General features: G+C 54.7%; 1 protein-coding gene across 1 annotated transcript; it reads right to left on the bottom strand.

Annotated features, from left to right (window-relative positions):
- Nucleotides 1-521: 521 nt before the first annotated feature.
- CARHSP1 (calcium regulated heat stable protein 1) lies at nt 522-11,193 on the bottom strand. Its single transcript, XM_040635343.1, has 4 exons — nt 11,081-11,193; nt 3,488-3,652; nt 2,656-2,778; nt 522-935 (listed from the first exon to the last, which is right to left on the bottom strand). Exons 2-4 carry the CDS (start codon nt 3,643-3,645, stop codon nt 773-775), a joined length of 444 nt encoding a protein of 147 aa, XP_040491277.1. The 5' UTR covers nt 3,646-3,652; nt 11,081-11,193; the 3' UTR covers nt 522-772.
- Between the last annotated feature and the right edge of the window lie 14,986 nt (nt 11,194-26,179).

Below are 26,179 nucleotides of genomic sequence, written 5' to 3'. Positions count from 1 at the left end.
TAAACAAAGACCCTCCCTTCTCCCACCCCCACCCACCACCTAAAGGACCAGGGATGTGAAATGCCTTCTAAGTGATGATCATTCACCTTGAGGGCAGGAGGAGACGGGGCTCCTAGGAGAGGGTGCCGCTGAGCAGGGCATGGCCGGGGGGAAGCTCAGGGCTCCCAGGGAAACTCTCTTCCCCAGGTGCCCAGTGGTGACACTTCCCACTTGCAAGGCACCAGAGCCCACCCTGCTCTCCCTGCTCCCTGGCTGCCCCATGAAGCCAGCTCCCCTAGAACCAACCACAAGGAGCATCAGAAGGGCCTGGGCCCGGGGCCATGGGCACAAGGAAGATGGCCACATGGGTAAGAATGCATCCTGGGAAATGTGCAGGGCCCCCGTCAGCCCTTGCACGGACTGGACCTGGGGATTCTGAGACTCCAGGGGAACGAAGGACTCTGTGGGCTGGGGAAGCGCCGCCTGGCCCACCCCCGGGCTGGGGTTGGACCCTCCACTCAGCCACCAGCGGGTGCCCCTCCTTTTTCCATGCTTTTAATGCTTTTCAGATGGTGAGAGGCTGTTGCAATGGTCAGAGGCTCTGCTGGTGGCTGAGAGCACCCCCATGCCTGCCCCCCATGCCCCTTCTTCCAGGAGACACTGGAAAGGGACCGGGCTCCCCCCTTTGAAGCCCCATCTCAAGCGGTAGACTGGCATCTCCAGTTTGGTCCTGCCTCCTCTTCCCCCCAGAGTCTCCCGCAAGCCGAGGAGAAAGGGGTGCTTCCGGCCTCTCCTAGGAGCTGACGACATGGCCGGACCAGGTCTCGTGCTTGGTGCCCGGGGCCAGATGGGTGATGACCACCTCCACGGCTTGCAGCTTCTCGTTCTTGGGAGGGATGGAGCACATCTTATAGGTGACCTCGTCGCCTTCCACGGGGACATACTCCCCTTCCACACTGCAGGGGTAGGGAGACAGCACTCAGTGCCCAGCACTCAGAAAGGCCCAGGACCACAGCCCCAGCTGGTCAGAGGGCCACCCCTTTCAGAGGAACTGCCCCTCCTGCCCTGCCACCAGAGGGAGCCACGCCATTTCGCTGGCGCCGTGTCACCCCTCTGCCTCCCCTGACGTGGAGGCCGAGACCAGGCTCAGCCTGTGCAGGGGCCCACGCTGTCCGTTAAATATGGGCCTGTGGACAGAAGGGCAGGGAGAACCGGTCTGAGCCCAAGAGAGGAAGACAAGGCCGGCCCGTCACCATCGAGCGCTGGTGCAGCAAGTTTCCTGAGCTCCTGCGGCACATCCACCCTGGTCCCAGGAGCCCCCCAAACCCAGCTGCGTGTACCTCTGCCCTCTGACTCCCCAGGCACTCAGCAAGCTCGCAGGAAAGTCCCTTCTATGCTTAAAGCTAGTTCTAGAAAGCGTCCTCTCCCTGTGACCACCCCCAGGAACATCCCCCTCACGTTCGACAGGGTATAAGCCACCATCTTGCCCGTCCTGGTGAGGTGCCCATCTTGACGCCCCCTTGAAGACACCTCCAAGAGGAACATCCCCCCAGCTCTTGGAACTGGTTTGTCTTGACTGAAGAATCCCCTAGCAGATGGATCTGGCCGCCCAGAATCTCAGGAATACAGCTGCAGTCCACTTCCGGCCGTGCAAGCAGACACCCCCATTTCTCCACCTTTCTGATTTGGTCCCCAACCCCGTGTTTTCCTTACTAACTTATTTTTCATGGTGCACTGTGCATATCCTTGTAAACCACTACAAATCCCTTCTGGACAGAGGCAAGATAAAAATACATGTACACGTCCACTTACGTGTGCATCCATACATCAGATGCGTTGCCCAGCATCTTTCTCGTGTTTGCACTGGAGACAGGCCCACGTAAGGCCTGATGTGTAAGAACGTTGGGGGGAAGGCGTCAAGAAGGGATCATTTGCCCATCCCGACAGACATGTGCAGCAGTATCCTACCTATTTGCAAAAACGTGATTTTTCTCTATTGCCTGGTCTGCTGTGTGGGGTGGGACTCGGGCTGCCACAGACTGAAATGAAAGATGGGGGGTGCAGGGCCCAAAGAATGGGGCAGGGGAAAGGGGGTGCCGGATGAGGTCCCCACATAGCTGAAGGCGGGAGTGAAACGCAGGCTGCTGGCTGCCTTCCAGCCCTGAGGCCTCGGATGTGTGAGCCGCGCCCTGGGCCTCCCAGGGGTTTCCACACAGGAAGGAAGGACGGACGTCAGTGAGCAAGTGCCAGGGGAGAGGGTCCAGTTCCAGACTTCCTGGAGCACAGAGGTCACGCAGCCCGCAACCTCACCAAGTGGCCTCCCCCGCGGTAAGCCGAAAACAAGATCCCGGGTCCAACGCAGCTCCCACAGCTCCCAGGGGCACCCGCTCCCCATCCATCAGATACACAAGGGCACTCAGATCCATCCCAGAGGTTCTCAACACACCCAAGTGCGTGCTCGCTCGCGCCCTCGCTCTCCGTTGCACACACAGATAGGCAGACTGTCATCGCCTGCAGCCTCCCCCACACACCACCGCCAAGTACAGTCTCATCACCCCACCCCCAGATACAGTCACACACAGGTCACAGGCAGAGTCTCACACCCTTCCCCTGCCTCGCTGGGGCCTAGGCAGCACCTGCCGCACCTCCAAACCACCCAAACCAGCCCTGACTCACTCAGAAATGTGCAGGAAGATGTCAGGGCCACCATCAGCCGGGGTAATGAAGCCATGGCCCTTGGATCGACAGAAACATTTGCAGACTCCTTTGTAGACAGGACCTTGAGAAGCCCGCACCGTCCTGATAAGAGATGGGGAAAGTGTGAGGAGGCCCCCACCAGCCCTCCAAAACAGTCACTCACTCTCGGGCAGCACACCCAGCTCATATCAGAACCCCCCCAACGCAAAAGCTGTGCCCCAGTCAGTAGCCAGGGCCACAATGTACAGCTGTGCAGGTTGTGCACTGCACAACTCTGGGAACCATTCACACAGATTCCAGCAAGACTGACTCTCTGGTGACCCTGGCAAATTTTCTCAGGCCTCAGTTTCTCCATCTGGAAAGAGGGTTAGACTAAAAGCTCTCTGAGCATCCCTCCGAGGACTGCAGCCTCTACTCCTTGGGCCTGAGATCTGGATCTGCCAGGCACCGTGCAGGTCCTCTGCAGCTCTGTGGCCAACCTGCTACTGTCCCCATTTTGCAGCTGAGGAAGCTGAGGTCTTGCAAAGGAAGAAGCTTGTGTGTGGTTAACACCCAATGATTTAAGACCCCACTGATTTCCCATTTGTTATGACCCCCAGGCTGGGGCAGGCTCAAGGGGACCTGGGGCTGTGCCCCTCCCACCGAGTTTATAGGATGCCTTCCCAGTCTCTCACCATCAGTCCTTACCCCAACCCATCTCCCTATTTGACAGACAAGGTCACTGAGGCACAGAGATGGCCAGACACAATGACTCTGGGTCTGGACAGGAGACCTATCTCAGGAAGCTTCCCCAGGCTAGCCCAAGACTCACGCTGAGAAGGTCCTTGTCCGGCGGGTGGGCAGTGGGCTGGGGACCACGTTGCCCCGAAGAGGCGACGGTGACCGATCACGGGCCCGCTGGGTGTCCAGCAGCCCCACCGAAGTCTGGTGGGTTGGGGGCTGTGGCGGCGGCGGAGGTTCAGATGACATGGCTAACCTAGGGAGAGACAGAGGGCTCTCAGGGGCCTTGCAACGGGGGGCCCCCAGATGCACCCCACCCCCGTGTCTGAGAGTCTGCCATCTGAGGCCCACTGCTCTTGGCCGGGGAACGCAGGCACGAGGCTCACTCAGCACAGAGGTCACCTTCTCCAGAAACATGCCTGGCTTACCCCAGCGGGGTCAGGTGCCTCCACGGCCCTGTGGCAGCCATGGCCTCCCTCTGGCATCGTTCTGCTGGGAAATGCCTGCTTGCCCCGTGACAAGGACGCCATCAGTCCCCTCTACGTCCCCAGTACACAGCACAGATCCTGGCACACTCAGGGGCACTGAGTCCATACCCGTGAGAGGGAGGGAGGGAAGGAGGCAGCGAGGGAGGGAGGCAGGGCAGGCAGGCTTTAGCGCCAGCCACCTAGGTCACACTCCAGCTACCCAACAAACTTGACCTGCTAAGTGCCAGGCGCCGTGGGGAAAGCGGAGGGGCAAAGGAGAGAAAAGCACACAGTGTTCCTCCAAGGGAGTCTGGACACAAACCAGAGACGCAGACCCCAGCTCTGGATCCCCCAGGGGCTGTCACCAGCCTGCATCTGGGACAGCGAGCCCGAGGGACCCAACGCGGCGGGCCACTGCAAAGGCCCTTGCGTATGCAGGTGCTCAGAGTGCACCCTGCCTGGGTCACTGGCTGTGAGGAACGCCAATTCCTCCGGTCACCCTTAACATGCATCAGAGGCGGGGTCAGCCCCAGCTGGGGGCACTGGGGGGAGCAGACTCCATAGCTACTGCCCTGTTCTGGCACTTGTGCCAAGAGCAGGACGTGGCCGCTGCCCTGAACACGTGACCACTAAGGTATCTGCTCCGACTCGGCCTTGGCTCAAGCCCCACAGGAAAAGAGCAAAGCTCAGGAGCCGGAGGGCTTTGGGTAAGTCCTTCCCCCTCTCTGGGACCAATCTCCCCATCTGCAACGTGGGGCCGCTGAGTGGGCGTCCCTGGGCACCTGGTCGGGGCTGGTGATGGCACGGCAGGTGAAGCAGAGCCAGGCCCCACGGCCGGGGCGGCAGAGGAGCCCTGAACTCACACTTGGCCCAGGCACGCAGAGCAAGGTGGGGCGGCAGCAGCCCCGACGGGTCTGTGGGGCTCACACAGGGTTTTCAGTAAAACGGTGGCTATCTTAAACACAGCTCTAACAGGGGCTTCCAACTACTCTTGGAAAAAACTCGAAGCTCTGATCACCCTGAACCCCCGTTTGCCACCCTGCTTCCCTCACTGATGTGACTCTGTGGCCCCATGCCCAGGGCTTTCAACCTCCATCGCCCAGGAGCGCGCCCTCTGCCCACAACCCAAGCCACCCAAGACCCAGGCGTGGTTTCTCCCCCGAAAGGGCCAAACCTCTCCCCCGCCCCCTTCCCCCACATTCTACCCACAGCCCCCCACACTCCCCTGTCTGGCCTTAGTTCTGTCTTGCTCAGAAGAGAGAGGGCCGGCGGGCCTTCTGGAGGAAGTGACATAGTACCTCCTAACCGTTCTCTCAGCTGCAGCCGTGGCCAGGGAGGACCGGGGAGCCCCCACCTCATAAAGGCCCCAGCTGCTGGGCTGGGGGTCAGGGCTCCAGCATGACCCAGCAGCACAGGTCATAGAGTCCCGGAATGTTCCAGTGCTTGGGGTTCTGGGAAGGGGGCTGGCCCAGAAAAAGGAGCGCCTTCCCGGGGCCTCCCGGGACAGCAGGGGGGACAGCAGCGTGAGGCAGGGGACACACACACACGCACACACACACACCCGCCAGCCACAATCTCCTTGCCCTCATCTGGAGTCAGGCACATCTGACCTCACACCACTGCTACGAAGTTGAAATCACATAATTCACGCTAAGCACTCAGCATCTACCTAGCACAAGTGAGCAGTACTACCAGCTAGGACTGTTGTGACTGTCATCACATGGTCATTCCACGAACAGGTGACTGGTGCCAGGCCCTGGTCATGGCACTAGAGACACAGGGCCTGAATTTGGAGGCAGAAAATAAATAGGTAAATAAGTATATAAATAAGATCATCACAGATTCCCAAACGGGCTGGTAAGAAATACACAGGAGATAAAAAGTAAGAGTGTGGGAATGCTTTTCTAATGAGGGTGCACGCGGGGCCCTGAACAACAAGAGTCAACCATTTGAAAAACAGGAAGGCTCTTCCAGGTAGGGGGAACAGCCTGTGCAAAGGCCCTGAGGTTGGCAAGGGCCCAGGTGTGGCTGAAGGCCAGCAAGGAGGCAGTGTGGGCACCATGGATGGGGAGACGAGGGCCAGCTGATAAATTATGGGGCATCATCATCATGTGTCTCTTCCTTTCTTCACACCCATCTGTCTGTCTGCCTGTCCCATGCTCCTTACTATGCCCACCTCCCCCCTGAATTAATGAAACAGGCCCAAATTGGGGGCCCCCTTCTCTCCACCCCAGCATCCCTGATTCCCCAAAGACACCCAACTCTCAGGGATGCCAATGGGAACCCATGTGGCCTTGGGGATGAGCAACTGAGGGCAGCACAGGGTCCCTCCATGTCCCTAGGGCCCAGCACTGGGGCTGGAGGAAAGCAGGGTTCCCTTCTTGACCAGTATTTGAATGACAAGGGTTCAAAAAACTGGGAGTCTTGAGGAGTGGCTGGCAGCCACAGTGAATTTGGTGTGCTCTCGCTGGCACAGTCCAGCAGGAGTGGCAACGGCCATGCTCACCCGGCAGTGTTAGAAAGTGGGGCCCGGAGGGCACCACTACCTGGGCGGGGAGCGTGGGGAGACCCGGGAGCCTTCACCACCGCCCTGCCTGCCTCTCTCAGCCCATCTGAGCTAGAAAGCAGCTGGGGCAGCTGGAGCAGGCCTGGCTGGGGGCCAGCCAGGACCCAGCAGAGAGAAAGAGGAGTGAATGGCCTCTGTGTGGGGGAGGCCAGGGTCAGAGTCCAGCTGTAAGGAAAATAGCTGGGGGAGGGGGTAGCCAGTCACCCCGGAGCCAACCCTGCAGCTGCTGCTGCTGCCCCCCCCAACTCCACGCACAGATGGGGAGGGGGGTACAGAGGGCCAGCCACACCCCCAGCAGAGCTGGAGTCTCCAGCTGAGGTGGGGCCCACCCTCTGTGACCAGCCCCCTCGCCACCAGCCCATGTACCCCTCAACTCCCTACATCTTCCCACGGCTGGGAGCAGTTTGTAAGCAGGTGCTTGAAGCCCAGACCTGGGATGGGCCTCTGACGGGCAGCGAAGTGGCCCAAATGTCCCCGGCCAGGGCACTTCACGGCTGCTGTGCTGTGAGCAAGTGCTTGTCGCTGCCCTATGTGAGCACACCAGGGGACAAGGTCAGCTGGGGGCTTGCACTGGCACCTGAGGACCTTGACGAAGGCTACATCCTTTCCAACAGTTACTGGGCCACCCACTATGCGCAGGAAACGGACACCAGGGCAGCAAATTCAGGAGCATAGGCTCAGGGACTGGAGACCCACAACCACCGGGACAAGAAGCATGTCCTGGAGCTAGGGACTTCACCCATCTCCACTCGTTCATCCTCACTTCGCTGATGGGAAAACTGAGCCACAAAGTGTCAAGCAGCCTGCCTTGGGCCCCCCAGCTAGTAAGTAAACTGGGAAATGTTCTGGAGAAAAAGCAAGGAGAAGAGGGGAGCATGGGTGTGGGGTTGCATTTTCAAAACAGGTGGTCTGAGGAAGTGAGCAGGGGGTCACGCTCCCCTTCCCTCAGTCAGCTCCAACCCCAGGTTCTAAACAGTGCCCAGAGCCAGGGGAGGGGGACCCAAGGTCTGGAGGTGAGGGAGCCAGGAAGTCACTCCCACCCTTGCTGCCCTCAGGGAGGGGTGTGTCAACAGGGCCTTCATCCCCGGAAAGGGTGGAGAAGGGGGCCTCAACCCAAAATAGCGTGGGAATTTTCCACAGGCCCTGCATGTCCTCCTATTAGGTTCTCAGAGTCCAGGCAGGCCCCAGGCTCTGGCCTTCCCCACCCCTCCCCTCAGCCCACCCACCTACCTGGGGACTCCAGACAACCCTGCAGACCCCCTGTTAACCCCCACCTCCTGCCCTGAGAACCCAACAACCGTATCAAGGATAATCAGTCTTGGGCCAAAGAGCCAAGTGCTTACTCCAGGGAGGGGAGCTTTGGCAGCGGTTCTCAGCCATTTATACTTCAGTGAGAGGGAGTTTGCAGTTTATTTCCCAAGACCCCATTCTTGGTAGCTTTCACACCTCTCCTGGAGGGCAGGAAGATGGGGGGAAGGGGGACTAGGGGAACAAGAACTGGGTTCAATCACGTTGGGTGCTTCTTTCTCAGTGTGGTTCTTGGCAAAGCCAGACCACTCCAAGCCTAGGCTGAAAACTGGGGGTCTTGAGCCTTGCATGGGTTTCTGGCCGGGGGAAGCCAGGGCTGGGCATCATGTGTGTGGACACTTCCCAGCTGCAGGGCCAGGCCGCTGCTGGCACATGGGGGTGGCTCGGAACCAGCCCACACAAGAGGAGGGGGGCAGGGCACTGGAGAACCAGCCATGGTCCAGGAAAGGGGACAAGAGTGAGGCTGTGCTTTGATTCACCGGATGTCCACTGCCCACCACCCACCGACTTCCGTGTCAGGCTCGACGCGGTCAGTTCACATACATGAACTAGAGTCATCCCCACGGCGGCACAGCTTTTATCACACCCATTTTACAGGTGGGGAAACTAAGGCCCAGATAGGGTCTCACACTTTAGGAGTCCCAAGAGTCTGCGGGGATGGTGATAAAATGCAGATTCTGTTGGGAAGGGCGGGAATGGGATTGGGCGGTTCTAAGGTGCTCCCTGTGAGGCAGGTGCCACTGGTCAATGGAACAGAGCAGCACCAGAGTGGGGCGGCTTGATGACCTGCCCACCTTCACAGACAGTGGGCTGGCAGGTGCCAACCCCATGTGAGAGGGTGGAAGAGAAACTGGGGGGCCGACAGGGGTCAGGCTCTGGATGAGTCACAAAGTTACTCTAGGGCACCAGGGTTCCTTCTTTGTAAACTGAGGCTGAGACGCGGTGACTTCGTCCCCACCTCCAGGCCAGCTGGGCCCCCACCCGGCAGACAGGAGGGCTGGCGGTGGAGGGGCAGTTCAGTTTGGCGGAGCCCGACAGAGGGGTCCTAGGAAGTGGGAGAGGCCCCAGGAGGGGACCCGAGGCGGGCCTCTGCCACCTCCCACTCCATTGTTCCAGAGAGAGCCCGCGGTGGCGGGGAGGGCGAGGATGGAGGGGAGGCAGAGGAGGGGCGGAGACGGCCAGGGGAGGGGCGCGGAGTGGAGCCGGGGGCGGCTGGCTGCAGCGGGGCAGCCACCGCCGGGAGCCAGCAGGGCCGGCCGCAGAAACACAAACAAGGCGGGAGGGTGCCGCCCGCGGCCAGACGCGGCCAGACCCCTGGCCGGGAAGTGCCCTCCGGGGCCCATGTGCTGGAAGAGGCGGGAAACCCAAGGACCGGCAACCCAGGAACCCGACGCGGCCCCTCCAGCGTGGCCGCCTGACCCCCCACCCCGGAGCACCCCGATGGCCTCAGCTGGGACCAGCCCCGCCCGACGGAGAAGGTCCCCCAGCGCCCCCCCACCCAGGGGCCCTGCGATCCCCCAGCTCGTAACCAGAAGCTGACTCTGGATCCCATCACCCCGGGGTAACGCATTCCCGTATTGCATCCTTGCCTCCAGCTTCCCCCCTCCCCCGGGTTTGGGGGGGGGACTGACCCGCGTTTCAGGCCTGACTGTGCTCTCCGTTGACCCCTGGCAAGCGACCTCACCGCTCCATGCCTGTTTCCTCATTTGTCAAATGGGACAGTAATGCAGTATCCCGGATGGCCCCCGGACGCGGTGCAGACGGTGCCAGCTACAAAGGGCTCAGCCAACAATACTTGAGCCGCTCATGTTGAAACTGTCAGGCATGGGGCGATCTAGAATAATCCCTCCCATTGCTGTCCCTGCTGATGGGACACAAACCAAAAGCCCTGACTTGGCCACTCCGCGGCACAAAGAAAGACCGTTCCCCTCCCACGGGAACCCACCCTCAACGGCGACCCAGGGCCCCAGGGCCCCACTGGGTCTGGCTCAGGTCCGCAACGCTACAGGGCCCTGTTCTTGCCCTGTGTGGGGGTGTGGGGGCGGGAGGACGAGCAGCCCAGCACTGAGAACCTGGTCACCAATCCCCCCCTGGGGAGCAGGAGTCCAGAAGTAGGTGGAGCTGGCCGAAGAGGCGAGGCTGCCTTGGGTCTTAAAAGGGTCACTTGGTGGGGGGGGGGGGCGTCATTCCTGACAGAGGGACCATCAGGGGCCAAGGCGCAGGGTGGGAGGAAGGTGGTGGCGGAGGCTGGAAAAAGGTCGCCGTGGAAGGTAACAGAAAACCCTGTGGACAAGTTTGGGGCTTAGACAATAGGGACATCAGCGACGATTTTGAGGCGGGGGTTATCTGAACCGATTGTTTTTACAAGTTCTCTCTGGCTTCGGAGAGGCGAGAGGGTTGGAGGGGCTAGACTGGAGGCGGAGACAGAGAAATGTCAAAAAAGCAAGTAAAATATATGACAGTAGCTAACGCTTCCCCTGGGGCTGGGTTCGCCTCCTCTTTCTATTCTTTCACACCCCGTTATGAGAAGAGAAGTTATACCACTAGTCTACAAATGGGGAAACTGAGGCGGGAGGCCTCTTCTTTTGCAGTGAGACACCTCCACCAACGGGAACGGAGGCCCTGCCTGGAACCGGCTGATCGTCGCTCCCTCCCCACATACACACACCCACTCCAACCCCAGAGAAGATGTGGGGGCCGGGGTTTTCTTTTTAAAAAATCAAAAAACAACGTTGCATTTCCGGCTTGCAAACGGGCTGCCGGCGGGGCCCGCGGGGAGGGAGACTGTGGGCGCGGGTGAAGTTTTTGTGCTCCGCCCAGAGGCCCCCCATCCGGGCGCAAACACTCGGCGAGCGCCCGGTGACTCCTCCTCCCCAGATGCGGCCAATCGTGCGGCGCCAGGACGGCTCCCCCCGCCCCCACCGCCCCAGCAACTGGAGTCCCACCGCCAGCGCCGCCCGACCCGGTTGGGGGTCGGCGCCCCCTCCCCGCCCCGCGAGTCCCCCACTCGCGGTCCATTCCACGGGCGAAAGCGAGGGGAGGCTGTCCCTGCACGCCGCAAGCGCTGCCCGACGTCCGCCCCAAATCCCTCCCGCTGCTGCCACACCCGCCCCCTTCCCGGGGATGAGTAACCTGCTCTCCCCAAACAGGCCGCGGCGGCCCGTGCATTTCTTCGGGGCCTAGAGACCCAGCCCGAAGCCCCCTGCCGGCGGCCAGGAAGACACTGCCAGAGGGGGCTGGATGCGGGCGGCGGCCGCAAGAGGCCGACGTCCGTCCGCACTCCCGGAGCCCGGGAGAGGACACCCCGCCACACCCCTCTGGGGGATCCGGAGAAGCTGCCTACCTGCGACCCGCTCCGCTCCGCCAGCTGCTCGCCTCCGACTGCGAGAGCCGAGAAACTGGGGAGGGGGCGTGGTCCGCGGGGCGGGCCGGCCGAGGCCACGCCCCCACGAGCTCCCAGCCAGTGGGGCGGCGGGTCCGAGCGGCGGAAGGCCAGGGGGCGGGGCGCGCGGGGGCAGCCCCGACGGGACCTTTGTGTCCGCGCGCGGGACTGGCGGGAGCGCGGCCCCACGCCCCGCGGGGGAGCCGGGGGAGATGCCTCCGGTGCTGCACGTAAGGTCGGCAACCCCCCTGAGGAGTGGAGGGCCCGTGCTGGCCCCTCCCCTAACCAGCCGCTGCAGGTCCGGCCCGAAGCTGACCCTCGCTCCAGAATCCGGAAGGCCCGGGACGCCTCCATCTTGACGGAGAGAAAGAGCTCCAGGAACGTCGAGAAGGAGTGAAAAGAGAGGTAGAAGGGAAACAAGCCAAGAACTGAAGGGAAGAAAAGAGGGGAAGAAAGGGGGGCAAAAGGAAAAAAAAAAAAAGCAAAGAAACAAAACAAAACAAAAAGGGAAAGCTATTGACTTGTTCTCGTTTACTTAATTTTCGGTCCCTCCTAGAGTCCTTGAGTCCCCTGTCTGTGCAAGTAAATGACAAGACTCTTGTGTGACAGAAGAGGAAACTGAGGCACAGAGAAGTGACACCTCCCTGCCCTCACCTCGTCACAGCACTTCCCAGCAAGAGGAGCCCCTAAAAGCCAGCCCAGCCCTGGACCGAGGCTCAGGTTGGTGGAAGGTGGGGGAGGGATCCCGGAGCTGTCCTGGGCCTCTAGGCCCTGCTGAAGCCCACCAGCTGTGCCTGCCTCTCAATCTCTCCTTTTCTTGCCCTCCTTTCCTTCTCTGATCCACTACAGAGAAGAGACCACAGCAAGAAGACAGCCGTCCACAAGCCAGGAGAGTCCTGCACCAGGAACCGAATTGCTGGCACCTTGATTTTGGACTTCCCAGCCTCCAGAACTGTGAGACGTCTATTTTTGTTGCTTGGGCCGCCCAGTCTGTGGCGTTTGTTACAGCAAGAGGAACAGCGTTTCTCTTCCTTCTCAACTAATCACAGTCTGAGAATTTCACACCCAGGTTTGGTGCAGTTCTGGGCTATAGTCATTCCCTGGGTGTGCCGTCCACACCAGGCTCTGGGGTGCTGAGCATCCAGAAGTAAAAAGTGCCCACCCAGTCCCCGCCCAGGAGGAGTCATCTCCTTTTGAGACAGCAGGCCAGTGGATAAGGAGGATGCCAGGTGGTGGGCTGGATAAGCCTCCCTGGCTCAGTGAGGGCCTTGCCCTCAGCCCTGTCAGACAAGACAGATCCCAGGGAGGAGTTCTCTCTCCCAAACTGTTACAGCTTGAGCCTCCTGCGACTCGAGACCTCAGCCCACCATCCGATGGCACTAGCCTAAGGGCCAGACCTGAGCCAGCAGCAGATGAGATCTGACCTAACTTTTCTCCCCAGTAAGGACCAATTATCTATTCAGCCGCCTGAGAAATATTTATTGCACCTGAGCTCTGTTACAAGCCTGGGACTACAGAAAACTCATGTGGGTTCTGACTCCACCCCAGAGGCTTATAGTCTAATAAGAGGGGAGGCAGATGTTAAACCAGTAATCACAATGGTATAAAAATCCCGCCATACCCACAGCAGGGACAGTAACGGGGATGGAGAAGCCAGAAAAGGCTTCTCTGGAAAGTGCTGGTTGACCTGAGATCTTCTGGAAGATCAGGAATTAAACAGACAAAGGAAAGGACATTCCTGAGAGGTTAGAACAAGTGCAAAGGGCCTGAGGCAGGAGTGTGCTGGGGCTAGGACTCAGGGAGAGCGGAGAGGGAGTGAGTTGATGTGGCAGGAGTCTAAATTTATGGGTCTCCATGAGGAAACTTCATCTTGAAGACTGCTGGCAGCCAGGTAAGGTCTAAGAGCAGGGATGAAGTGGAGACTCCTCTCCCCAAAGTATAACTCATGTGGTTTTGGAATACAGGTGAGGTTCAGTGGGCTGGAGTCCGGAGCCGATGACCAAGAATTCTCCAGACGTCTTTGGTGCAAAATGGTTTATTAAAGCACAGGCACGGGACAGGACTCATGCGCAGAAAGCTGCTGCCCCAGGGTTGTGAGGGGCTTGGGGGAGGTAAAGAAATAGGGAGGTTTCTGTTAAACTAGAGTCACAGGATACCGGAGACCTTGCCATTGTCAAGTTAAGGTTGTTTTTCCCTCTAGCAAGGCATTAACATTAAGATAGTTGGGAGCTTCCTGGGGGAACATTACACCTGGCCCGCTTCAAGTATCCATGGACTGCAGATTATAAAGACATTTAATTGTACCTATGTTTCCTTCTGGAAGCTAGGTCATTGATAGAAATGCTTTGTTCTTGTAAATCCGCTAAGACATTAGTAAACTGAGGGAGACTCAGGTTTTGCAGGATTGTGATCTCTCCAGGTTAACTGTTTGTTTGTCCTTTCCTTCGCTTTAGGGCAGCCAGAAGTGCGTGAGGAATGTCACAGTATATCTCATGGGGAGGGTGTTGAGGGGTGTCAGCTTCTGTTTTCCTCAGCTTGCCTTCTGTTCCCTCATTTCCCCCCTGAACATTTTTGACCCTTAAATCTTAAACGTTGTTGAAGATGGAAGGTCTCATTTTCTGTAATGTCTTCCTGCTGCATAGGGGTGTAGAGATGTCCCTACCTCTGAGTCAATATTGGTCAGTTGGGGAACTTACAGGAGAGTTAAGAAAGGCGAGGCAGCTGAATCCAGTGAGGTCGACACAGATGAACCTCCTTGAGTAGAAGGGATCATCTGTCAGCTGGAAGTTATGGCCATGGAGGAGGCTTGACACGAGGAAGGGAGATTCCGGAAATGACAAAAGAAGGTTAATATTGTAACGAAAAAGAGAAGTCTGAATAAAAGATCTTTGATAGTTGACCTTTGATAATTTGCCTCCAGTCCAGGAGTTTAAAGCAATCGCTAAAGGCAGGAGATCGTTTAAAGGGCCAGTTTGAGTATCCTTAGCAGTTAGAAACCAGCAGTATTTTGTGGTAATCAGGACCGCACGCACAGCCTTCTGTTTTCATGATAGTGCAAGGTCTGCCTTGTGTGACCGTTAGAACTTCTAATGCCATTCTGTTTGGTGAAACTGCTTCACGTATTTGTAGTACTTTAGTATTTAGTAGAGAAATGCTATTTTGACTGTCTTTTAGGGCTTTGACCATGTACTGAAGAGTTTTCCTGTGTCAAACAACATTCTCCAGTCTCAAAGAGGTAACAAGGACGGTTGCTAGGTGGTCATACCAGTGAGACACAGAACGTGTCCACCATGGTTTTAAATTTCGAAGGTTAGCTGGCTTGGTTATGGTTTTCATGATGCATCCAGGCAGAACCCAAGAGTACAGGGCCTTTCCAGCCCGGGGGAAGCCATGGACACAAGTCAGAGCCACATAGCCACTAGGCCCCATCAGAAGATAGTCATCTAATTCTGGGTTCCTTTAACTGCAGTCACTATATCAACCGCTATTCAGTTCCAGTTTTGGAGGGCCGTCTTTTGAATTTGTGTAATAAGAGGCAGTCCATTGTCACTTTGTAGGGACCAGGGGAGTCCAAATCTAAGGACGGTTTTTCTTCACAAAGTTTTTGTCACCTGCATGGCCTTTAACCCAAATCAGTAGCCTGGTATAAACTCTGTATTACCTTCCATTGATTATTTTAGGTATAAAGATTGTTTCCTTCATTATTAACAAGCCAGTTCTGTGCATTTCTTGGTCTGAATAGGCTGGACTTACGGACCTCATTGGAATTAAGACTGGTAAAAGACTTAATATTCGTTTATTTTGTACTGTGTGCTTGGCCGCAGGGTCTAGTGAATTATTTCCTTTAGATTCTAAGGTCAGGGGCGCCTGGGTGGCTCAGTCCTTAAGCATCTGCCTTCCGCTCAGGTCTTGACCCCGGCATTCTGGGCTCCCTGCTCAGTGGGAAGCCTGCTTCTCCCTCTCCCTCTCCCCCTGCTTGTGTTCCCTCTCTCGCTGCCTCTCTCTGTCAAATACAATCTTAAAAAAAAAAAAAAAGAGATTCTAAGGTCGTATCCGTTGATGTCCTTTGAGGTGAATTACAACTACTTTCTTAGGAAGGTGTACGGCCTTAAGAGTGATAATTTCAGGCCCATATTTGATTGGGGAGTTATGGCTTGATAATAACTTCTTTTCTTCCAAATGGCTCCGTGAGCATGTAGGACTAGGGACGCATATTTGGAGTCAGTATAAATACCAATTTTTAAGGCTTTGGCAATTGCAAAGCACGAGTGAGCCCTGTAGTGTACCCCGCTTTTCTTATTCCCTTTTCCATGAATCTGTTGCCGTCAGTAAAGCAACTGTCCTCTGTATTTTCACTAGGGGCATGTTTTAACTCTGGTCAGCTGGCATAGACAGAATCGATAACCTCTGAACAGTTACGTTCTATACTACAGAATTGTGGTGGTCAGGTGCAGGCATAAGGGTAGCTGTGCTTAAAGTCTGACAGGTATTTCAGGCTTATCTATAAGCATAGCCTGCTAATAAGTCCACGTCCTATCAACTGTTGGTGGCCTTTGGTCTCCAAGACGTTCTGGACCTGACATGATGTCATTACGGTCAGGGACTTTGCCATAGCGAGCTTTAAGGCCCCTTTTACGGAAGGGCTGTTGTTTGCTTGCCTGAAGTCTCAACTTGTAACTGTGCCTCCATAGAGGTGGCTTCCAGGGCAAATAAAACCTATGAGGGATGAAGCCACTAAGAAGCCCTCTTTGTTGGAGGTCTAGCCTTGCTGTCTTAATTAACGAGGAATCACTGGCAAATGGGGAAAGACTTCTCAAGAGATAAGGGCATCCCCAGATCATCATCCAGTCCAGTCAGAAGGAAAGTGGGGTCATCCATTATCTCCACAAGCCCATAGTTAACCCTATGGAGTGCGGTATGCTCTGGCTTTTAAGGAAGGACTTTGTAATCCCAGCCACATAGAATTGGTCAAGGTGATAGCTGAGTTATACAATTGTTGGGGAATCTATCCCATTTCCCAGTTGTTTGAATAATCCTATGCCCATGGGGTCCTGTTATTAGCCCCACAGAATAAAAAGCATGAAGATTATCATGTATACATGAGCTGTTGTGTAGAAATAGAAAGCTGTTTCTCTGAAGTTTACCTCGTTTGTCTAGCTTAGGTAAACAGACATTTAAAGACAATCAGACCTAGAATTTAACATCCACAAAAGTATTGTTAATAAAACAGTTTTTCTCTCTAAAATAACCCTCATTTTTGATCAGAGATAGCCAAATCAAGACTAATTTGTTTGCAAAACAAGTCCAGTTTTAACAAACTTGGTGTAATTATTTGCGTGAGCTCAGCAAGAATAGTGATTGATCATACAGATCTTTTAGAATCTGCTTTGCTGGAACTTTTTATAAGGAATCTCTAGGTTGAACTTCTAGTAGTCTCTTCAGGCCAGAAGCCAAGCCAAGTACTTGCCATCAGACATGCCTGCAATTCCCGTAGATGTGGGCAGATTCCACGAGGTCCCCAAAGTATCCCGAGGTTCCTGCACCTGCCAGAAAGTGACATCCTCTACTCACCTGGTGAGGCTGCTGGGAACTCTGTAAGCAAGGTATCAGGTCAACATTTCCAAGGGGCTTTATGGCTCCAGGTTTCATAAAGTCAGCCTTAGTTCCTTAAAACTGTTTGGTCATATCTGAGTCTATGCATGTCTCTCAAATGACATTCCAGTCAGAGCCTTGGTAAAATAACCGATGTTTCCAGTGGTGTCCTGTTACAAGCAGAAGATTCTTACTGAACTTACACAAATGACCATGGTTGCTGTGGAAGAAAGAATACTTACTGAGACCCTTTTGAATTTTGGAGGGTTTAGATAGAAAAGTTAACCGCTTTAATTTGTTTAATTATTTCTGTATGTCACAGATGTCTTGAGACAAAGTTCTCTGGAAGAGCAAATATTAGAAAACCAGCAGTTTTTTCAACTAAGAGTTGGAAAAAACTATATTTTTCCCAATTCACTTAGTCCCATGTTACTGTTTCTTGTTTAGTTTGAAGGCAGTTTTAGTTAGTTCTGGAAATTCTTAGGAAGTCAGGTTATTTCTGTGACACATAACACTTCGTTGATCAAAATATCCAGTGATGATCTTGTATTAAAACTTTAGGAATTGCATATTATCTCTGGAATAGTTAACAGCATTTACCCAAGTGTAACCTAAGGCTTATCATTTGTTATGATAAGTACTTCCGGGGTAACTTAGCATACCAAAGAAAAAGGCCTAATGAGTTGAGGAGACTTCATTTACAATTTAAATCTTGGGAAGATTTGTTAAAACCTTAGAAAGTTTTAAAGCACGGGACTAAAAAGGATTACAGGTCATTACAAAAATTATTTTTATTTAACCAAGGTGACAATAAGAGATTTGAAAGGCAAGTATGTAGGGTTCTATAGTTGTTAGCAAAACTTAGCTCCTTTAATACTGAGAAGTTTTAACCAAGTAATGGAAAACCTGGTAAAAGACAAAACCTATATAGAAACTGGCTTTCTGGACAGACAAAAGAGAAAAAAAACTTTTGTTTACATTTTCTTATCCAGAGCAGATGAACAATTCAAGAAACCTTTGTTCTTTTGAGCAGAGAATTTCAGTCGTCTACCAGTGTACTTTCAAATCCATTCATTTCAATCTTAGTCCGTCCTGACCACACCTAAAATTCCTTTCCAAAGATTTCCCTTCGCAAACCTTTTACAACTTTCTTTTGCATTCAGATTTTGTCCCCATGCCATCTTTCCAAACAGTCATCTTATATGGACAAAAGTACCTTCTTTTACCTTCAACAAAAAAATACATTCCCCTTGCTTATATCTTTCTTACATCTCCTACTTTTCTACGTACAGAGTTGCTTCCCTCATTTCCATAGGTCTTAATTAGACTTTTTAAAAATATTTTATTTATTTATTTGACAGGGAAAGAGCACAAGCAGTGGGAGCAGTAGATGGAGAGGGAGAAGCAGGCTCCCTGCCGAGCAGGGCACCCGACCCCAAGACCCTGGGATCATGACCTGAGCCAAAGGCAGATGCTTAACCAACTGGGCCATCCAGGCGCCCCAGTCTTAATTACATTTAGCAGAATTTTGCATTCTTGAGAAACCTTAGTCTCTGGTGAAAACTCAGTCGTAACCAGTTGTGAACTGCTGCAGCAAAACTTGGAGACGGCAAATTTGTGAATCAGTTGGGCAAAGCATGTTTACCAACAGACTCAAATATCCTTAGTTTTTTGCAGTAAGTAGTCAGAAGTACAAACCTGCGTCCAGTACTCAATGCTTTTGCACTTTGTTCTGTTTGGAAAAGACCTAGATGTCCAATGAATTCAATTCCATTTATCATCCAATAACTTCAAGGTTTCAGGTTACCAGAGACTTCTGAAAGCTATTTTAACAATTGCCCCTGAACACGTTGGTGAGACAGCCATCGTTTCAGTCATCTTTTTACTAACAGCTTGAAACAGAAATAACACGAGTTGGCTTGCCCTTCAGTAAACCTCGATAGAATAAGTTTCACATTTAGTGCTGATAACTTGACAGACCTGTCTTTCTTAATTAAACCGACAAACTCAACTTCATTTGAATACCAAACGCTGTTCCACCTGGGTCCTCTCCATGTTCGATTTTTACCTGAGACGCTGGTGGGGAAATCTGGAGCGGGGGGTGTTGAAGTCCGGGCGGTGCTCCTCTCGTGCCTTGACAGTGAAGGGAGAGGGAGCCGTGGTGCCTGAGGCACCGAGGATGGCACAGAAGCCAGTCATGGAGGCCGCACCCCAAGTGGTGCAGAAACAGCAGAAGCGGGAGGGGGACACAGAAGAGGCCAGGTGCTGCCAGAAGGCAGAGAAAGGGTTCCCGGTTCTAGAGCTCAGCAGCTCCAACAGAGGAGCAGACGCCCTGTCTTCCCGCCAGCAAGGGGGACTAGGCTGTCCATGTAAAGGCCGGAGAGGTCAGGGAATCTCCCCGAAACAAAGGGAGTTTCGGCAGCTTGCTTGGGAATATTCTTGAAGTCCCAGTCCCGAGGGAGGCTAACCACAGATGACTCCAGTTACAGCCATTAACCCAGGAAATGAGTGAGGGAGGAGCCCCCATGTCCCTTAGGAGGAACAGTGAGAGAGTCCGAGTCCCCTTTGCTAGGAATGGCCTGCGTTTCCTCCATCAACCTGGGTGTATTCGGAGGCCTATTTAGATAATTACAGTTAATAACGTTCTGCCAGAGGCCGCTGGGGTGCTGGAGTAGAGCAACAAAGGCCGAGGTACGAGCAAGAAGGAACCCTAGGTCCATTCGCCCTGCTCCTTGCAGAAGAGATCTCACTGACAGATCCCACTGAGGCCGTGCAGTGTTAAGGGAGATCTGTACTTTCCTAAGTGTTGCAATCCGAATTGATTCCAATGGGTTAAAAGTCATCCCAAGGGAGCATTCTTGGGGACCGAAGAAGCTCCCATCCCGTGCTAGAGAGGGTCTGTTACCAAAGAAAATCCCCTCCTAACACCCGGGTGGCATCCCACGCACAGGATATGTCAGAGGTTCCTGGTGTCAGAGCGACCCAAGGCGTCCCTTAACCAAACCACTGTGGTCACCACCACCGTTAAAGGCCCCTGTGGGAAGGAGGCCTGCCCTCCCCCTGCTTCCCCGTCATATTCTGGACTACAATGGGTGCCGGCATTTGGACCGAAATACCTCGCCTTGAAGAACCCACCATTTTAAACCCATGGAGAACATTAGAAAAGTCTTACAAGGGGAATTACCCAATTTTGTAATTTAAATAGTTAGTAGAGGGCATTGGCAGAAAACAGTAAAGGTAGAAATCCATCATGGTCTAAGCAACATTCCAACACATGAGGTCCTTACGGCCAGCTTCCCTAGGAAACGCCCCCGGGTGGTTGTAATTCCATCGGTACGGTTTCGGCCGGTTCCCGGTGGAGGCCCCACAGCCAGAAGCGGCTAGAGCAGGGATGTGGAAGGGATCACGTTAGATCAATCGGGAGGAAACCTCACAAGGGAGTCTTAAGATTGGCAGCTGTCCTGTGACTTAGGTGGCTGTCCCGTGCCCAAGACAGACGACTTTGTATTAGGACAGCAGTAAAGAGAGGGCATCAAGTTTCCGGGTCTTATTACCATCCCGACCAGGGTACTAACTTCCAGCCAAAAGGCAGGCTTTCTTCTCCCCATAGAGCAGCCAGGGGCTAGAGGACTGCAGCCTGACCTATCGACACGAACGTGTTCCAGTAAGACCCTACTCCTTGAAGAGCCCCTGGAATGAGAATAAAGGGAAAGGAGAGAAAGTACTCACCAAGTTTGCACCGAAGCTCCAAGTCCAGATGTAAAGGCTCAAAGCCCCATATTGGACGCCATATGATGGGGTTTTGGAATATAGGTGAGGTTCAATGGGGTGGAGTCTGGAGCCGACAACCAAGAAGGAATTCTCCAGACATCTTTGGTGCAAAGTGGTGGTTTATTAAAGCACGGGGACAGGACTCAGGGGCAGAAAGAGCTGCTGCCCCAGGGTTGTGAGGGGTGGCTGATTATATGCTGTGGGCTTGGGGGAGGTAAGGAAAGAGGGGGGTTTCCAGAAAGTACTTTCATATTTTAAAGAAGACTCTTAGGATACCAGAGGCCTTGCCTTCGTCAAGTTAGGGTGGTTTTTCCCTCTAGGAAGGCATTACCAGTACGATAGTTGGGAGCTTCCTGGAGGAACATTACACCTGGCCCGCTTCAAGTATCTGTCCATGGGCTGCAGATTATAAAGACATGTAATTGTATCTACATTTCCTTCTGGAAGCTAGGTTATTGATAGGAATGCTTTGTTCTTGTAAATTGCTAAGACATTTGTAAACTGAGGGAGACTCAGTTCTTACAGGATTGTGGTCTCTGTAGGTTACCTATTTGTTTTTCCTTTCCTTCACTTTAGGGCAGCCTGGAGTGCACAAGGAATGTCACATATACCCCATGGTGGGGGGGTCAGATTCTGCTCTGTCCTCAGCTTGCCTTCCTTTCCCTCATCAGAACTGTCGTCCCACCTGCCCCCCTTTCTCTTCCCATCGCTACCGCGGCCTCTTCCGTCTCACCAGGAGGAGCAACACCCTCCCATGGCTTGTGCCTCCCCCTAGTACCAGCGCCTGTGCTTGTTTTCGGTGCAGCAACCGGAGTGAGCTTTCAAAAGCATAAATCCGACTATTGCCAAAGAAAAAATGACTTATGACACTTGTTAAAACGATAAGACAAACTTTATTCAGGACTGTCGTGAAAGGTGCAGGGGCCACGGCAATGGGGCTTTGTACTAAGGGAGAGAGATGGAGCTCAGCTCCGAATATGGCACGGAAAAGTGGGGATTTATATAGCCAAAGAGCAGGACCAGCGAGTGGGAAATCGTTAGGAGCCAGTATGGCCGGGAAGGGGTGGATTCTGGCTAAGCTGATTCTTGCAGAGGACAAAGACAGGCCAGGGCAATCAGGCACCCCCGGTCTGTGCCGGGGATGAGGGATTTGGTAAGATCTTGAGGGAAGGGGATTCTGCCTAAACCAGCTTGACAGCGTTCTTGCCAAAACCAGACTCGACAAGGACAGGGTCAGAAGCTCAGATTCCTGCCTAGTAGAGCAGAGGGCTCAGAGGGACCGAAGTAAAGTTTGGCCAGGGAGAGAATCTTTGTCACCATGTCCCTCCCCTGCTCAAAACCCTTCCGCAACTTCCTGTTGCTCTTTAAATGAAAGCCAGACTCATCTGCTCTAACACTTGGGATTGAGTTTACATAAGAGAACTCCAGTAAAGAGCATAAGCGAGTTGGAGGTGTAGATCTGTCAGAAGACAGGGGTGGATATGCTGGGGTTGATCCGGCGGGTCTGGAGTCCTGAACGCCTGGGTGTCTCTTCAGCAGGTCCCCTCTCTCGGCACCTTTGTTTTTCATCTGTGAAATGGGCACGACGTCAGCACCTCTGTCAGCAAAGGCGGTCGTGTCGTAGAAGTCAGAGAACTCATGGATGCTTAGGACACAGCCTGCTACACTGTAAGCATTATTATTATTACTTTGAAACACTTGTTGCTTAAATGTAGGTGTGGCCCTCGTAAAGACGGTAGCCACCCAGTTCTGCTCCCTACAATGTGCCCGGCACACTTGAACTTCTTAAAGCCTCAGCGCAACCCAGAGGAATTGTGCCATTCTACAAACAGGGAAAGGAGGCTCAGATAGGCAATGCAACTTACCCAAGGTCACACAGCACTAACTGGACAGGCCAAGATTTGAATGTTGCCATGTGACACCCCAAGGTGCTCATTCCCCAGGCCATTTAGACTGAATTCCCTCCCCCAGGATGTGTCACCCCACCCAGTGTCTCAGAGAGGGGCCTCCCTGGGCTGGAGCAGGGATGGGAGCTTGGGCTCTGGGAACACATGCTTCTCCCTGCCTAGTTCTCTTTGTCTCTTTAGGGCCACTGCTTCCCTGTTCCTGGTCTGCCTCCAGCCCCTGCCCCTCTGTGCAGCAGCCCCAGGCGGTCTTATCAAGTTTCAGCACTCCCTGCCCAACTTCACATCCCTCTGCTCACACCACTGCAGCCCCACCGGGTACCTCAGGGCCTTTGCACATGCTGTTCCCCCAGCTGGAAACTCTCTTCCCCTGCATCTTCCCAGGCTGCCTCTTCTGGTCACTATACCTCAAAAGAGGGGACCCTTTTCCCACCCTGAACCAATGTGGTACCCCCTGAAATGTGAGCTCCCCAGGGCAGGTGCTTTGTCTGTCTCCCGTGGTTTTGTATGCCTGACACATAGTAGGTGCTCAGTAAGTACACATTGAAGAAATAGGGGCCGCAGCAGTGCCACAGGATGCAGTGAGATCTGTCAAGGATGAGGGGCCTGACGGATGACTCGGTTTCCCTTTCTGTAAAATGGCGCCAGGAGAGCCTGCAGTTGAGAAGGAGTTGGGTGGGGAGGCCAGTGGAGGGGGTCCTGCCCTTGGCCCTGCTGCACCTGGGCTGACCCCCTCCAGGCAGCTCTCGAGGCTGGAAGCTGCTCAGGACGAGGTCCAGGTCAGCTGGTCACGCCTGCTGGCCGAAGGAGGAAAAAGATGGGCCCAGGAGCCCACCCATGTGAATACACCCCACACCCAAATGCCACGTCTGCACAGCTCTCCCATGCAGACACACACACAGGGCAAGTCCCGGTCACACAGCCCACCCCAGATGCAGGGACACACACATGTCCACGTGCAGACCTGCTCTGCACACAGACATGCCATGCAGATAAGACATGCCCCCCAACCCAGCAGGACTCACATCACGAGCAACACCAGCATCTCCCTATGTGCACACACGCAGACGGCAGCGTGCATAACCACACGCCCCCACCACACAGCTCCTGGGGCTCTCCCCCAGACCCTGAGAGCTCTCTCTTGTCTAGAAAGTTCCCCTCTCCTCCAGGCAGGCCTCGGGGGCTCTATCCCGGAGAACTGCGGGCACGGGATGGGCGGCAGCCACCCAGGAAAGCAGTAACCCTGTCACCCCCTCACATCGAGGTGCCTGCTGTTCAGTGAGAAGGCCTCCATGGGCACCCAGGGCAGGAGAAACCTGCTTTCCTTTCGGGGCCCCCAGAGGCAGGGGGCTTGGGGGGTGAGGCATTTACAGCAACTCACACCTCCTCACATTCCTCCAGCCCCCAGCTCGCCCCAGGCTGGGGGGAAGAGAAAGCAGACAGGGTGGTTGGCAGAGCTGGAAATTCAGCTCAGAGAGGTTAGGTTATGCCCCAAGTTGACCCAGCAAGTCCCCGCCCAGGGCTCCCGGCACCCCTGCAGACAGAGCAGCCGGAAGGGAGGGCTCTGGGGAAAACCCTGCCCCGCACCTGCCCAAGAATGACAGTTACAGCTCATTCCTCCAGATTCCTTCCTCTTCCCATCACCTCCTTGCCCGAGGTGGACCCTTCTGGGAGGAGAGGATAAGCAGGAAGCAGGGTGGGGCAGTTGCATTGCCTTTTTCTTCTAAGCAGAGCCTTACTGCTCAAGAAGCTAGCATAGCCCAGAGAGGGTGAGTGAGCGGCCCAGGGTCACACAGCAGGAGAGGACCAGGGGGCTCCCAGAACCCTCAGCTGCCAAAACTCCAGGCTCATGCCATTCCTGGGATGGCCTGCCTCCGCCCTGGCTTTTATGACTCTGCGTATTAGTGTCTTGCTTATTAACATTACTAATTGCTAACGCGTTGCAAGCTTTCTACAGGCCAGGCACAGAGCTGGGTTCTTCACACGGACATCTTGCGTTCATCATTCATGCAACAGAGCTTGATTGAGCATCTGCTGTGTCGCGGGCACTGTGGTAGGGACTGGAGAGACGAATGTGAGCAAAATTAATGAGGTCCCTCATCCCACACAGCTGGCATTTTAGGGGCAACAGACACTGATCAAGTAACCGAATACATGAATCTGTTCATTCCAGACAGAGCTCATGGGAAGAGCGTTTGGGGGCAGGAGCAGCGAGTGCAAGTGCCCAGGGGCAGGAATAGAATGGAACGTCGGCCTGCGGGAAGGATCGGCCACCAAGGTAGAACCGTCTCATGAAATTTTCCTAACACTCTTGGCAGCAAGGATTACCATCAGACCCACTGTGCAGAGAGGTGAAGATGCCTGCCCCGGGGTCACACATGGTTGCGAGTGACAGTGCCCCCACTTTAAATGCTTCCTCCTCTACGCCAGGCCTTATTCTGGGGATGCAGAGGTGAAAAACGAACAAACAAAACCACTCCTCCAGGAGTCCTGGGTCTGGTGGAGAGCTGGTGCTTACAGAGAGGCCCCGAGGAGCCCAGCTAGGCCTCCTGGCTCCCTTGTGGGGGGGGGGGGCTTTGTCTGGGTGCCGGAGACTTGGGTCTAAGCCAACTCCACCACAGTCTGGCCTCATGCCCTTTCTCCTAACAGCCTGGCCTGCGGGGCCCACAGAGCCCCGAGGGAGAAGGCCAGGCTGACTGGTGCAGCCTGGTGCTGCCCCCTGGTGGCGGTGGCCAGGATATGTGTGTGGGGGCTGCTGAGAGCCCAGCCCATCAACTCCCTCATTCATTTACCCTCAGAGGGCCCCAGTGCAGAGGCACAACCTGGATTCAACCCTGTGTGAGGGGGACAACCCACCCCCAGAACCCCCCCGAGAAGGAGGCTGTCCCCAACCCCATCCCAAGATGTATAGCCTCAACTCTATACAAGGACCCTGTTTCCCAGGGTAGGATATCCAGGGGATTTTAAGCCAGATGGGGTGGTCTGGATGCGAGGAGCATGCAGCTCACTCCTTCCTTCCTTCCTTCCTCCCTCCCTCCCTTCTTTCGCACATTCAGCCTACATTAATTGAGCACCCTCTGCATGCCAGGCGCTAGGGGGTGCAGCAAGCGTCAAATCTCAGACATCAGTACATACAGGGTGAGGACAGGCTCCAGAGGACATGCCCCCAGCCCTGCCTTGGAACAGAGAAGAGGTGGTGGTGAGCTGTCACCAGGTGAAGGCAAAAGGGACCAGGCATGTGGGCAGGAATGCTGCACCGGAGCTTTCAAGACTCGGGGTGTGGGCGCCGCAGTTACCGGTGAGGGAGCAAGAGAGATCAGAGGGACTGCGGAGGAGATGGGGCTGCATTCAGGGCCCTGCCAGAGAGGGCGTGCCCGTGATGACACCTTCGTGGGAATTAAGGAAGCGCTTCCTCAAGATGCCTTTTTCTCCCATCAGCTGAGAAACAGTTGTAATAATGCAGAAATCTGCTGTGCCCGTGATGTACGGGGCTCCTGTTAGGCCATGCACCCCACCTACGTGCCCAGACATCCGCCCCCTTCGAAGACGGCACGTTCACGGTTACCACACCTCACAGCGGACATCCTGAAAGGTGCAGCTGCTTCAGGGGAGGAAGATGTGCCGCCTGAGAGCACACTCCTAGTCTCGCCCAATTCCCTGCTGGAGCCGCCGGACGTCTGGAATAGCCATGGCCAGCAGATGGCGCTGTGGCCGCCCGGGGACAGTTGTATTGCTACCTGCACACGCTGTATATATATAAAGCAGATCCTCCCTGAGCGCTTATGCTATTCTC

This window comes from Ursus maritimus, unplaced genomic scaffold (genome assembly GCF_017311325.1).
Source record: "Ursus maritimus isolate PB19 unplaced genomic scaffold, ASM1731132v1 scaffold_2, whole genome shotgun sequence".
In the NCBI taxonomy this organism is placed as follows: Eukaryota; Metazoa; Chordata; class Mammalia; order Carnivora; family Ursidae; genus Ursus; species Ursus maritimus.
Note: the sequence above shows the minus strand (reverse complement) of the source record. Positions and strands in the feature narration are given on the sequence as shown.

Excerpts from the sequence above, each read along its gene's own strand:
- CARHSP1 (XM_040635343.1), bottom strand. The coding sequence starts at position 3,645 with ATGTCATCTGAACCTCCGCCGCCGCCACAGCCCCCAACCCACCAGACT. Across the intron at positions 2,779-3,487 it reads CGGACAAGGACCTTCTCAGC|GACGGTGCGGGCTTCTCAAG; the intron begins GTGAGTCTTGGG and ends ATCTCTTATCAG. Across the intron at positions 936-2,655 it reads ATCTTCCTGCACATTTCTGA|TGTGGAAGGGGAGTATGTCC; the intron begins GTGAGTCAGGGC and ends CTACCCCTGCAG.